General features: G+C 41.8%; 3 protein-coding genes across 21 annotated transcripts in view; all 3 read right to left on the bottom strand.

Moving 5' to 3' along the window:
• LOC117519820 (protocadherin gamma-A11-like) overlaps window positions 1-12,484 on the bottom strand; it is a 911,360-nt gene that overhangs the window by 122,200 nt on the left and 776,676 nt on the right. The window lies entirely within an intron of this gene.
• Window positions 582-11,635, bottom strand: LOC117520450 (protocadherin gamma-A1-like). Its single transcript, XM_034181792.1, has 2 exons — window positions 11,229-11,635; window positions 582-2,189 (listed from the first exon to the last, which is right to left on the bottom strand). The coding sequence occupies exons 1-2, from the start codon at window positions 11,484-11,486 to the stop codon at window positions 582-584; spliced, it is 1,866 nt and encodes a 621-aa protein (XP_034037683.1). The 5' UTR covers window positions 11,487-11,635.
• Window positions 5,055-7,682, bottom strand: LOC117519831 (protocadherin beta-16-like). The gene has a single exon (XM_034181107.1). It carries the CDS (start codon window positions 7,527-7,529, stop codon window positions 5,070-5,072), a length of 2,460 nt encoding a protein of 819 aa, XP_034036998.1. The 5' UTR covers window positions 7,530-7,682; the 3' UTR covers window positions 5,055-5,069.

Here is a 12,484-nt window from a genome sequence, read left to right on the forward strand (position 1 = left end):
TTTTTGAGACGTATATACATAACGTCTATCTGACAGACAGATAAATAGACACATAGCTAGTTAGCTAGCCAAAGCCACTCATGCTCAGGCACCTTTCAATCTAAACACACTGAACTGTCTCTACTGTTACAAACAGCAGCAGCAGCAAAAATACTAGGAAGAAGGCAACGTGTACTACTAGGAATATTAATATTAGTAACAACAACTGTAAAAATCATAGAACAAATCAAATGCTTTTTGAGTCACCAGATAAACAAAAATCAAGTGAAATTAGCTGGTTTGATAAAGGTACACCACTGAAAGCAAACTTTCAAAAGCAGAAACCTGCAACACGTTTTGATTTGGGCGATAACAGTAACACATTTGAGGCAACTGATATGAATAAAGTGATTAGAATTGTACAAAAAAATAACGTTTTCTCACGCACACTGACACTAATCTACTAATTTCCTAAAAGAAATATTCACTATTTGCAAAAATGACTGACAGAAACGACCAAAAAACACACGGTGGTGGTCACATTCTCTGTCCATGGTTCTGAAAACTGACAAACAATGAACACAACCAATGTAATGCAAACGTTAAGTGCGAAAAATATGAAAATGACCAACTTCTAGAGGAGAATCTGGTTCTTCCAGGATGTTCTTTTCACTCTGTATCCACTGCATGGTTCCTGTAGAACTGGGGTCCATTATCAGCACGTTCTGACTACCAGCTGTGCCGAACTTACAGTCACTCTTTCTGGAGTCATTCGTCCTGCACACCTCGTAGTTGTACACGTGTGGCAGAGTCCCTGTCCCCAAAGTGTCTGAGTAACGTGGTGGATAATATGGAATCACCGGGAGACTGGAGTGATACAGGATGCGAGACTGTCTCCATCTGTAGATTTTCACTGATATAATAACCACTAAACACGTGATGAAGAGAAAGGAAACTACAGCCAAAGCCAGCACTATGTAAAAAGTCAGGTTGTCATTGTACTCCTTGTCGTGCGTAAAGTCAGTGAACTCCGACAGCACTTCAGGGTAGCTGTCCGCCACCGCCACGTTAACAATGACTTTAGCTGAACGAGAGGGCTGCCCGTTGTCTTCCACGAACACAGTCAGTCTTTGTTTGACAGCATCTTTATCAGTGACTTGGCGGATAGTTCTTATTTCTCCATTCTGTAAACCCACTTCAAACAGCGCCCTGTCTGTGGCTTTCTGCAGTTTATAGGAGAGCCAGGAATTCTGTCCAGAGTCCACATCAACAGCCACTACTTTAGTCACCAGATAGCCCACATCTGCTGAACGAGGAACCATCTCAGCCACCACAGAGCCTCCAGTCTGGACCGGGTACAGAACCTGAGGGGTGTTGTCGTTCTGGTCCTGGATCACTATTTTCACAGTCACGTTACTGCTGAGTGGAGGGGAGCCTCCATCCTGCGCTTTGACGCGGAACTGGAAGTCCTTGATCTGCTCGTAGTCCAAAGAGCGCACTGCGTGGATGACTCCATTATCAGCACTAACTGACACATATGAGGAGACGGACACTCCGTTAACAGAGGAGTCCTCCAGTATGTAAGAAACATGCGCGTTCTGGTTCCAGTCAGCGTCTGTGGCTTTCACTGTGAATATAGAGAGGCCTGGTGTGTTGTTTTCTACAATGTAGGCCTCATATGAGCTCTTCTCAAAGACAGGCGCGTTATCATTCACATCTGAGATCTGTAAGGTCAGAGTGACACTGCTGGAGAGGGAGGGCACTCCCTCATCAGAGCAGGTCACTGTGATGTTATAATGAGACTCGACCTCTCTGTCCAAAGCTGCTTCTGTTATCAAACTATAAAACCCATTCAGTGTATTTTGTATTTTAAAAGGGACGTCACCTTTAATTCTACATTTCACGTCACCATTTCTCCCAGAATCTGGATCACTGACACTCATCATGGATATTACGGTGTTCTCAGGTGCATCTTCGAAAATGCTTTCTGATTTAGAAAGTAAATTAATTTGCGGATTGTTATCATTGATGTCTATAACATCTATCACAATCTTACTGGAATCAGACTGTCCACCATTGTCAACAGCTCCAATATCTATTTGATATAATTGAGCTTTTTCATAATCTATTTCACCAATCAAGGTAACATCTCCACTTTTTCTATCAATCTGAAATAAATCGGATAATCTTCGATGGCTGTTGGTGATCATGTATGATATTTCTCCGTTGGAGCCTCCGTCTCTGTCAGACGCACTAACGGTCACAACACTTGTACCTCTCTGTGAATTTTCTGTTATCGACGCCTTATAAACTGATCTGGTAAAAACTGGAGCATTGTCGTTCACATCTAATATCGTGACGATGATCTGTATCTTCCCTGACATGGGCGGCTGTCCTCCGTCTTTCGCCGTTAATAACAGTGATATTTGCTCCTGCTGCTCTCGATCGAGAGGCTTCTGTAAAACCATCTCGACCTTTTTAGTTCCACCCGCTTGATTCTCTTGTTTCAAAACAAAATTATTTGTCGGATTGAGAGAATAACTCTGGAGACTATTTGAACCAACGTCGGGATCGATCGCTTTTTCCAGTACAAATTTAGATCCGACAATCGTGGACTCAATAATTTCAAAACGTTGCTCACTGGAGGCAAAACTGGGCGCGTTGTCGTTTATGTCCGTGATTTCTATTGTTATACGGAATAATTCCATTGGATTTTCCAGAATCATTTGTAAATGCAAAGCGCAAGGCGTCGTTTCTCCACACAGCGTTTCTCTGTCTATTCTTTCCTTCGCAAGGAGGAGCCCCCTCTCTCTGTTCAGCTCCACATATTCTCCTTTGTCTCCTGAATGAATCCGGGCTCTGCCCGATTTGAGCCTTTTAAGATCTAAACCCAAATCCTTTGCTACGTCACACACTAACGAGCCTTTTTCCATTTCTTCGGGAATAGAACAGCTGACCTGCCCAAACACCGAGCGGAGAGACAGAACCAAGATGAAAAACTGTACTTGCCGTCTCATTTTTTTTTGTCGGGCAATCCAAGCGACATGTAATCCATGCAAACAATGCGTTAAAAATAATCCAACAACAGGAAAATATTTCCACAAAATAGCGTCGTTTAATGTCCGTGTGCAGACCGCACTGAAGAAAATCAGACGTCGTCAGTCTGCTTTGTTGTGCTCGACGACTCAATAAGAGAGGGAGGAACAGTTCCAGTCCTATAAAACATCTCCACTCACTGGCCAATAGCGGCCCTCTGTGTTCAAAGAAACAAACAGCAAAAGCTCATGAGTGCTGAAGAGTCCATTTTTAAGTAATAATAATAATAATAATAATAACAATAATAATAATAATAATAATAATAATAATAATAATAATAAGAAGAAGAAGAAGAAGAAGAAGAAGAAGAACGTTGACATGCCATTCTACCCGTGTGTTGTTACTGCATGATAACAAACAAACAAATAAATAAATAAATAAAATAAAATAAAATAACAGACCATATCAAATGAAGCTATAAGGTCAGCAGACATCAATTTAACTGAAGGTGCCATATTGTGCAAAAATGTTTTTATATTTAAAAGTATGGTTGAGCTTTTCTGTCAAACATCCTCAAAGTTTCTCAAATGTAAGACTGTGCATATACAAATTTACTTTATGAGTGTAAGTTGACCATGAAAAGGCTTGTCTTTGAATATTGGAGTTTGAGTCACATTTAAAATGCATAAACCTTTAAAAAATAATAATGCAACATATCTAAATACTTTAATTTCTAACCACCTTTCATCTGTAAAGATACATACAGTACCTGTAGACCTCTGAGGCAATTCTGTCTCAGAGGTTGACAGACAATTCCTTTGACTTCATGCTTGGTTTGTGCTCTGACATGCAGTGTCAACTGTGGGCCCTTATATGAAGACAGGTGTGTGCCTTTCCAAATCGTGTCCAGTCAACTGAATTTACCCCTGCTGGACTATGTTTTTCAAAGTTGGCACCTCTTCATGGAGGAATAAGTGACAATGGCATCAGTGGCAAAATAAGTGAACCTGAGAAATGAAATGTTACTTTCTGACTGATTTACCTTTAAAGCACAAACAAAAACAGCCACACCTTCAGTTCCTGCAGAAAGCATTTCATGAACATGCAGCCTCTGTCGGGATGATGTTTGCTCTGTGAATGTGTATGTAGCTCATCATTTTGCTAAGAAGAGAGTTTGACCAGATAGGGGACTTTGCCCCAGCTGGACATTGGAGCAGCTGCATGTGTCGTTTCTCTGTGACGACACTGAAAACATTTGCCCTAGAACTCCACCTTCATGCCTAATCTACTGAACCATGATGACCACCAAATGGCATCACTGCACAAAGGATGAGGATGGACCCAGCTAGTCTCTGGGTCCCAGAGGCTAGCTCATGCTGGTCCAATCTGAGTTACAAAGCAGTTCCAGGCATTATCAACATCTGATATCTGCAATGTCAGAATAACAGTGATGCAGAGGTACTGTGAACACGGAAGTAATATAATGACACTTAACATCTATCCAATGCTACTCTTGCAGTTAAAGCACAACATCAATTTAAAATCATTTGCATTTTAAAAATGATCCAAAAAGCAACAATACACACGGCATGATGCTCACCAAACATGCAGCCATCACAAAATAGCACAGAAGTGCACAAACACTGCAGCATACATTACCACAAGCATTGAGTGGATGAAAAACACTCCATTAGAGTACAGCTGTACTTGGTGCTAATTATAATTGACAGACCAGAGTTTTTTTTCTCCAAAATAAATCCCATGAAGACCTTTAACAGCAGAAAACAACAAATGACCACTCAAAGAGAAGAGTCTGAATCCCATTCAATGTACTTTATCTGAAGAATTCATTGATAAAAAGTTCAAGACATATTACAACTGTTCCCTGAAAAATAACAAGTAAATAATCGAATAAATAAAATTTCAGAGTGACCTAAAAGTTGTTAACCATCTCATCCATAATGCACCATCCAATCTGACACCTATGACCTGCACTGAGACTGGGTTGGAACAAATACTCTGGTGTCCAGGTCCATGGTGCTGAATCTAAACTGTCAACAAATGACATTACTGAAAGTATCTTTCACATGAAGCTGACTTTCAGATGAAAACTGATTAAAATGACCAACCTCTAGAGGAGAATCTGGTTCATCCAGGATGTTCTTTTCATTCTGTATCCGCTGCATGGTTCCTGTAGAACTGGGGTCCATTATCAGCACGTTCTGACTACCAGCTGTGCCGAACTTACAGTCACTCTTTCTGGAGTCAGTCGTCCTGCACACCTCGTAGTTGTACACGTGTGGCAGAGTCCCTGTCCCCAAAGTATCTGAGTAACGTGGTGGATAATATGGAATCACCGGGAGACTGGAGTGATACAGGATGCGAGACTGTCTCCATCTGTAGATTTTCACTGATATAATAACCACTAAACACGTGATGAAGAGAAAGGAAACTACAGCCAAAGCCAGCACTAAGTAAAAAGTCAGGTTGTCATTGTACTCCTTGTCGTGTGTAAAGTCAGTGAACTCCGACAGCACTTCAGGGTAGCTGTCCGCCACCGCCACGTTAACAATGACTGTAGCTGAACGAGAGGGCTGCCCGTTGTCCTCCACGAACACAGTCAGTCTTTGTTTGACAGCATCTTTATCAGTGACTTGGCGGATAGTTCTTATTTCTCCATTCTGTAAACCCACTTCAAACAGCGCCCTGTCTGTGGCTTTCTGCAGTTTATAGGAGAGCCAGGCATTCTGTCCAGAGTCCACATCAACAGCCACCACTTTAGTCACCAGATAGCCCACATCTGCTGACCGAGGAACCATCTCAGCCACCACAGAGCCTCCAGTCTGGACTGGGTACAGAACCTGAGGGGTGTTGTCGTTCTGGTCCTGGGTCACTATTTTCACAGTCACGTTACTGCTGAGTGGAGGGGAGCCTCCATCCTGCGCTTTGACGCGGAACTGGAAGTCCTTGATCTGCTCGTAGTCCAAAGAGCGCACTGCGTGGATGACTCCACTATCAGCACTAACTGACACATATGAGGAGACGGACACTCCGTTAACAGAGGAGTCCTCCAGTATGTAAGAAACACGCGCGTTCTGGTTCCAGTCAGCGTCTGTGGCTTTCACTGTGAATATAGAGAGGCCTGGTGTGTTGTTTTCTACAATGTAGGCCTCATATAAGCTCTTCTCAAAAACAGGCGCGTTATCATTCACATCTGAGATCTGTAAGGTCAGAGTGACGCTGCTGGAGAGGGAGGGCACTCCCTCATCAGAGCAGGTCACTGTGATGTTATAATGAGACTCGACCTCTCTGTCCAAAGCTACTTCTGTTATCAAACTATAAAACCCATTCAGTGTATTTTGTATTTTAAAGGGGACGTCACCTTTAATTCTACACTTCACGTCACCATTTCTCCCAGAATCTGGATCACTCACACTCATCATGGATATTACGGTGTTCTCAGGTGCGTCTTCGAAAATACTTTCTGATTTAGAGAGTAAATTAATTTGCGGATTGTTATCATTGACGTCGATAACATCTATCATAATCTTACTGGAATCAGACAGTCCACCATTGTCAACAGCTTCAATGTCTATTTGATATAATTGACCTTTTTCATAATCTATTTCACCAATCAAGGTAATATCTCCACTTTTTCTATCGATCTGAAATAAATCGGATAATCTTCGCTTGCTGTTGGTGATCATGTATGATATTTCTCCGTTGGAGCCTCCGTCTCTGTCAGACGCACTAACGGTCACAACACTTGTCCCTCTCTGTGAATTTTCTGTTATCGACGCCTTATAAACTGATTTGGTAAAAACTGGAGCATTGTCGTTCACATCTAATATGGTGACGATGATCTGTATCTTCCCTGACATGGGCGGCTGTCCTCCGTCTTTCGCCGTTAATAACAGTGATATTTGCTCCTGCTGCTCTCGATCGAGAGGCTTCTGTAAAACCATCTCGACCTTTTTAGTTCCATCTGACTGATTTTCTAGCTTCAAAACAAAATTATTTGTGGGACTGAGAGAATAACTCTGGAGACTATTTGAACCAACGTCGGGATCGATCGCTTTTTCCAGTACAAATTTAGATCCGACAACTGCGGACTCGCTAATATCAAAACGTTTTTCACTCGAAGCAAAAGTGGGCGCGTTGTCGTTTATGTCCATGATTTCTATTGTTATACGGAATAATTCCATTGGATTTTCCAGAATCATTTGTAAATGCAAAGCGCAAGGCGTCGTTTCTCCACACAGCGTTTCTCTGTCTATTCTTTCCTTCACAAGGAGGAGCCCCCTCTCTCTGTTCAGCTCCACATATTCTCCTTTGTCTCCTGAATGAATTCGGGCTCTGCCCGATTTGAGCCTTTTAAGATCTAAACCCAAATCCTTTGCTACGTCACACACTAACGAGCCTTTTTCCATTTCTTCGTTAATAGAATAGCTGACCTGCCCAAACACCGAGCGGAGAGACAGAACCAAGATGAAAAACTGTACTTGCCGTCTCATTTTTTTTTTTTTTTGTCGGGATCAAATATGTAATCCATACAATGCGTTAAAAATAATCCAACAATAGGAAAATATGTCCACAAAATAGCGTCGTTTAATGTCCGTGTGCAGACCGCACTGAAGAAAATTAGACGTCGTCAGTCTGCTTTGTTGTGCTCGACGACGCAATAGGAGAGGGAGGAACAGTTCCAGTCCTATAAAACATCTCCACTCACTGGCCAATAGCGGCCCTCTGTGTTCAAAGAAACAACAGCAAAAGCTCATGAGTGCTGAAGAGTCTATTTTTCAATAATAATAACAATATTAATAAAAACAATAAGAATAATTAGAATCTTGCTATGGCATTCTACCTGTGTGCTGTTACTGCGTGATTACACACACACACACACACACACACACACACACACACACACACACACACACACACACACACACACACACACACACACACACACACACACACACACACACACACACACACACACACACACACACACACACACACACACACACAAAAAAATAATAATAAATAAAAATCACAGACCATATGAAATGAAGCTATAACGTCAGCAAACATCAATTTAACTGATGGTGCCATATTGTGCATAAATGTTTTTATCTAAATTTAGAATTGTGTTTGAGCTTTTCTGTCAAACATCCTCAAAGTTTCTCAAATGTAAGACTGTGCTTATACAAATTTACTTCATGAGCATACGTTGGGCTTGAAAAATCTTGTCTTTGAAGATGGGAGTTTGAGTCACGTTTAAAACGCATAAACCTTTTTAAAAATAATGATGCAACATATATAAATACTTTAATTTCTAACCACCTTTCATCTGTAAAGATACACACAGTCCCCGTAGAACTCCAATGTAATTCTGTCTCGGAGATCTACAGACATTTCCTTTAACTTCATGCTCGGTTTGTTGCTGGAAATCTGTTTTTCAAGGTTGGCACCTCATCCTGGAAGGATAAGTGACAGAGAGTGACAGAGGCACCAGTGACAATAAAAGAAGTGAACCAGAGAAATGAAATGTTACTTTCTGATTGATTTACCTTGAAAGCACAAATAAAAACAGCCACACTTTCAGTTCCTGCAAAAAGCATTTTGTGAACATGCAGCCTCTGCTGGGTTGACGTTTGCTCTGTGAATGTGTATGTAACTCATCTTGTTGCTAAGAAGCAAAGTTGACCAGATAGGGGTCTTTGCTCCAGCTGGACATTGGAGCAGCTGCATGTGTCATTTCTCTGTGACGACACTGCAAACATTTGCACTAGAACTCCACCTTCATACCTAATCTACTGAACCATGATGACCACCAAATGGCATCTCTGCACAAAGGATGAGGATGGACCCAGAGATGAGCTCATGCTGGTCCAATCTGAGTTACAAAGCCATTCCAGGCATTATCAACATCTGATATCTGCAATGTCAGAATGACACTAATGCAGAGGTACTGTGAACATGGAAGTAATATAATGACACTTAACATCTATCCAATGCTACTCTTGCAATTAAAGCATTACATCAATTTAAAGTCATTTGCATTTTAAAAGCAACAATATATGCAACATGATGCTCACCAAACATGCATCCATCACAAAATAGCACAGAAGTGCACAAACACTGCAGCATACATTACCACAAGCATTAAGTGGATGATAAACACCCCATTAGAGTACAGCTGTACTTGGTGTTATTTACAGATGACACAACACAGTTTTTTGTGCAAAATGAACCCCATGAAGACGTTTAATGAGAAAATCACAACAAATAGTCACTCAGAGAGAAGAGCCTGAATCATTCAAGAATCTGAACCCCATTCCATGTTGTTTATCTGAAGAATTCCTTTATAAAAAGTTAAATACATATCACAACTGTTCCCTGCAAAATGAACAAGTAAACAAACAAACAAATAAAGAAATAAAATTTCAGAGTGAACGAAAAATTGTTAACCATCTCATTCGGGATGCATCTTCCAATCTGACACCCACGACCTACCCCGAGACTGTGCTGGAACAAATACTCTGGTGTCCCTGTCCATGGTGCTGAATCTAAACAGTCAACAAATGACATTTATAAAAGAATCTTTCACATGAAGCTGACTTTCAGATGAAAATTGATTAAAATGACCAACCTCTAGAGGAGAGTCTTGTTCATCCAGGATGTTCTTTTCACTCTGTATCCGCTGCATGGTTCCTGTAGAACTGGGGTCCATTATCAGCATGTTCTGACTACCAGCTGTGCCGAACTTACAGTCACTCTTTCTGGAGTCAGTCGTCCTGCACACCTCGTAGTTGTACACGTGTGGCAGAGTCCCTGTCCCCAAAGTGTCTGAATAACGTGGTGGATAATATGGAATCACCGGGAGACTGGAGTGATACAGGATGCGAGACTGTCTCCATCTGTAGATTTTCACTGATATAATAACCACTAAACACGTGATGAAGAGAAAGGAAACTACAGCCAAAGCCAGCACTAAGTAAAAAGTCAGGTTGTCTTTGTACTCCTTGTCGTGCGTAAAGTCAGTGAACTCCGACAGCACTTCAGGGTAGCTGTCCGCCACCGCCACGTTAAGGATGACTGTAGCTGAACGAGAGGGCTGCCCGTTGTCCTCCACGAACACAGTCAGTCTTTGTTTGACAGCATCTGTATCAGTGACTTGGCGGATAGTTCTTATTTCTCCATTCTGTAAACCCACTTCAAACAGCGCCCTGTCTGTGGCTTTCTGCAGTTTATAGGAGAGCCAGGCATTCTGTCCAGAGTCCACATCAACAGCCACCACTTTAGTCACCAGATAGCCCACATCTGCTGAACGAGGAACCATCTCAGCCACCACAGAGCCTCCAGTCTGGACCGGGTACAGAACCTGAGGGGTGTTGTCGTTCTGGTCCTGGATCACTATTTTCACAGTCACGTTACTACTGAGTGGAGGGGAGCCTCCATCCTGCGCTTTGACACGGAACTGGAAGTCCTTGATCTGCTCGTAGTCCAAAGAGCGCACTGCGTGAATGACTCCACTATCAGCACTAACTGACACATATGAGGAGACGGACACTCCGTTAACAGAGGAGAACTCCAGTATGTAAGAAACACGTGCGTTCTGGTTCCAGTCAGCGTCTGTGGCTTTCACTGTGAATATAGAAAAGCCTGGTGTGTTGTTTTCTACAATGTAGGCCTCATATGAGCTCTTCTCAAAGACAGGTGCGTTATCATTCACATCTGAGATCTGTAAGGTCAGAGTGACGCTGCTGGAGAGGGAGGGCACTCCCTCATCAGAGCAGGTCACTGTGATATTATAATGAGACTCGACCTCTCTGTCCAAAGCTATTTCTGTTACCAAACTATAAAAAACATTCAGTGTATTTTGTATTTTAAAGGGGACGTCACCTTTAATTCTACACTTCACGTCACCATTTCTCCCAGAATCTGGATCACTCACACTCATCATGGATATTACGGTGTTCTCAGGTGCATCTTCAAAAATGCTTTCTGATTTAGAAAGTAAATTAATTTGCGGATTGTTATCATTGATGTCGATAACATCTATCACAATCTTACTTGAATCAGACAGTCCACCATTGTCAATAGCTCCAATGTCTATTTGATATATTTGAGCTTTTTCATAATCTATTTCACCAATCAAGGTAACTGATCTGAAATAAATCGGATAATCTTCGCTTGCTGTTGGTGATCATGTATGATATTTCTCCGTTGGAGCCTCCGTCTCTGTCAGACGCACTAACGGTCACAACACTTGTCCCTCTCTGTGAATTTTCTGTTATCGACGCCTTATAAACTGATTTGGTAAAAACTGGAGCATTGTCGTTCGCATCTAATATGGTGATGATGATCTGTATCTTCCCTGACATGGGCAGCTGTCCTCCGTCTTTCGCCGTTAATAACAGTGAAATTTGCTCCTGTTGCTCTCGATCGAGAGGCTTCTGTAAAACCATCTCGACCTTTTTAGTTCCATCCGCCTGATTTTCTTGTTTCAAAACAAAATTATTTGTGGGACTGAGAGAATAACTCTGGAGACTATTTGAACCAACGTCGGGATCGATCGCTTTTTCCAGTACAAATTTAGATCCGACAACTGCGGACTCGCTAATTTCAAAACGTTGCTCACTGGAGGCAAAACTGGGCGCGTTGTCGTTTATGTCCGTGATTTCTATTGTTATACGGAATAATTCCATTGGATTTTCCAGAATCATTTGTAAATGCAAAGCGCAAGGCGTCGTTTCTCCACACAGCGTTTCTCTGTCTATTCTTTCCTTCACAAGGAGGAGCCCCCTCTCTCCGTTCAGCTCCACATATTCTCCTTTGTCTCCTGAATGAATCCGGGCTCTGCCCGATTTAAGCCTTTTAAGATCTAAACCCAAATCCTTTGCTACGTCACACACTAACGAGCCTTTTTCCATTTCTTCGGGAATAGAATAGCTGACCTGCCCAAACACCGAGCGGAGAGACAGAACCAAGATGAAAAACTATACTTGCCGTCTCATTTTTTTGTCGGGCAATCCAAGCGACATGTAATCCATGCAAACAATGCGTTAAAAATAATCCAACAATAGGAAAATATTTCCACAAAATAGCGTCGTTTAATGTCCCTGTGCAGACCGCACTGAAGAAAATCAGACGTCGTCAGTCTGTTTTGTTGTGCTCGACGACGCAATAAGAGAGAGAGGAACAGTTCCAGTCCTATAAAACATCTCCACTCACTGGCCAATAGCGGCCCTCTGTGTTCAAAGCAACAAACAGCAAAAGCTCATGAGTGCTGAAGAGTCTATTTTTAAATACTACCAGTACTTACTACTACTATTATTATTATTATTATTATTATTATTATTACAGGTAGAATTTCATGTTGAGATAATAATAATCTCGACATGAAATTCTACCTGTGTGTTGTTACTGTGTCACTACAAAACAAACAAACAAACAAACAAACAAA

Source organism: Thalassophryne amazonica, chromosome 11 (genome assembly GCF_902500255.1).
Source record: "Thalassophryne amazonica chromosome 11, fThaAma1.1, whole genome shotgun sequence".
In the NCBI taxonomy this organism is placed as follows: domain Eukaryota; kingdom Metazoa; phylum Chordata; class Actinopteri; order Batrachoidiformes; family Batrachoididae; genus Thalassophryne; species Thalassophryne amazonica.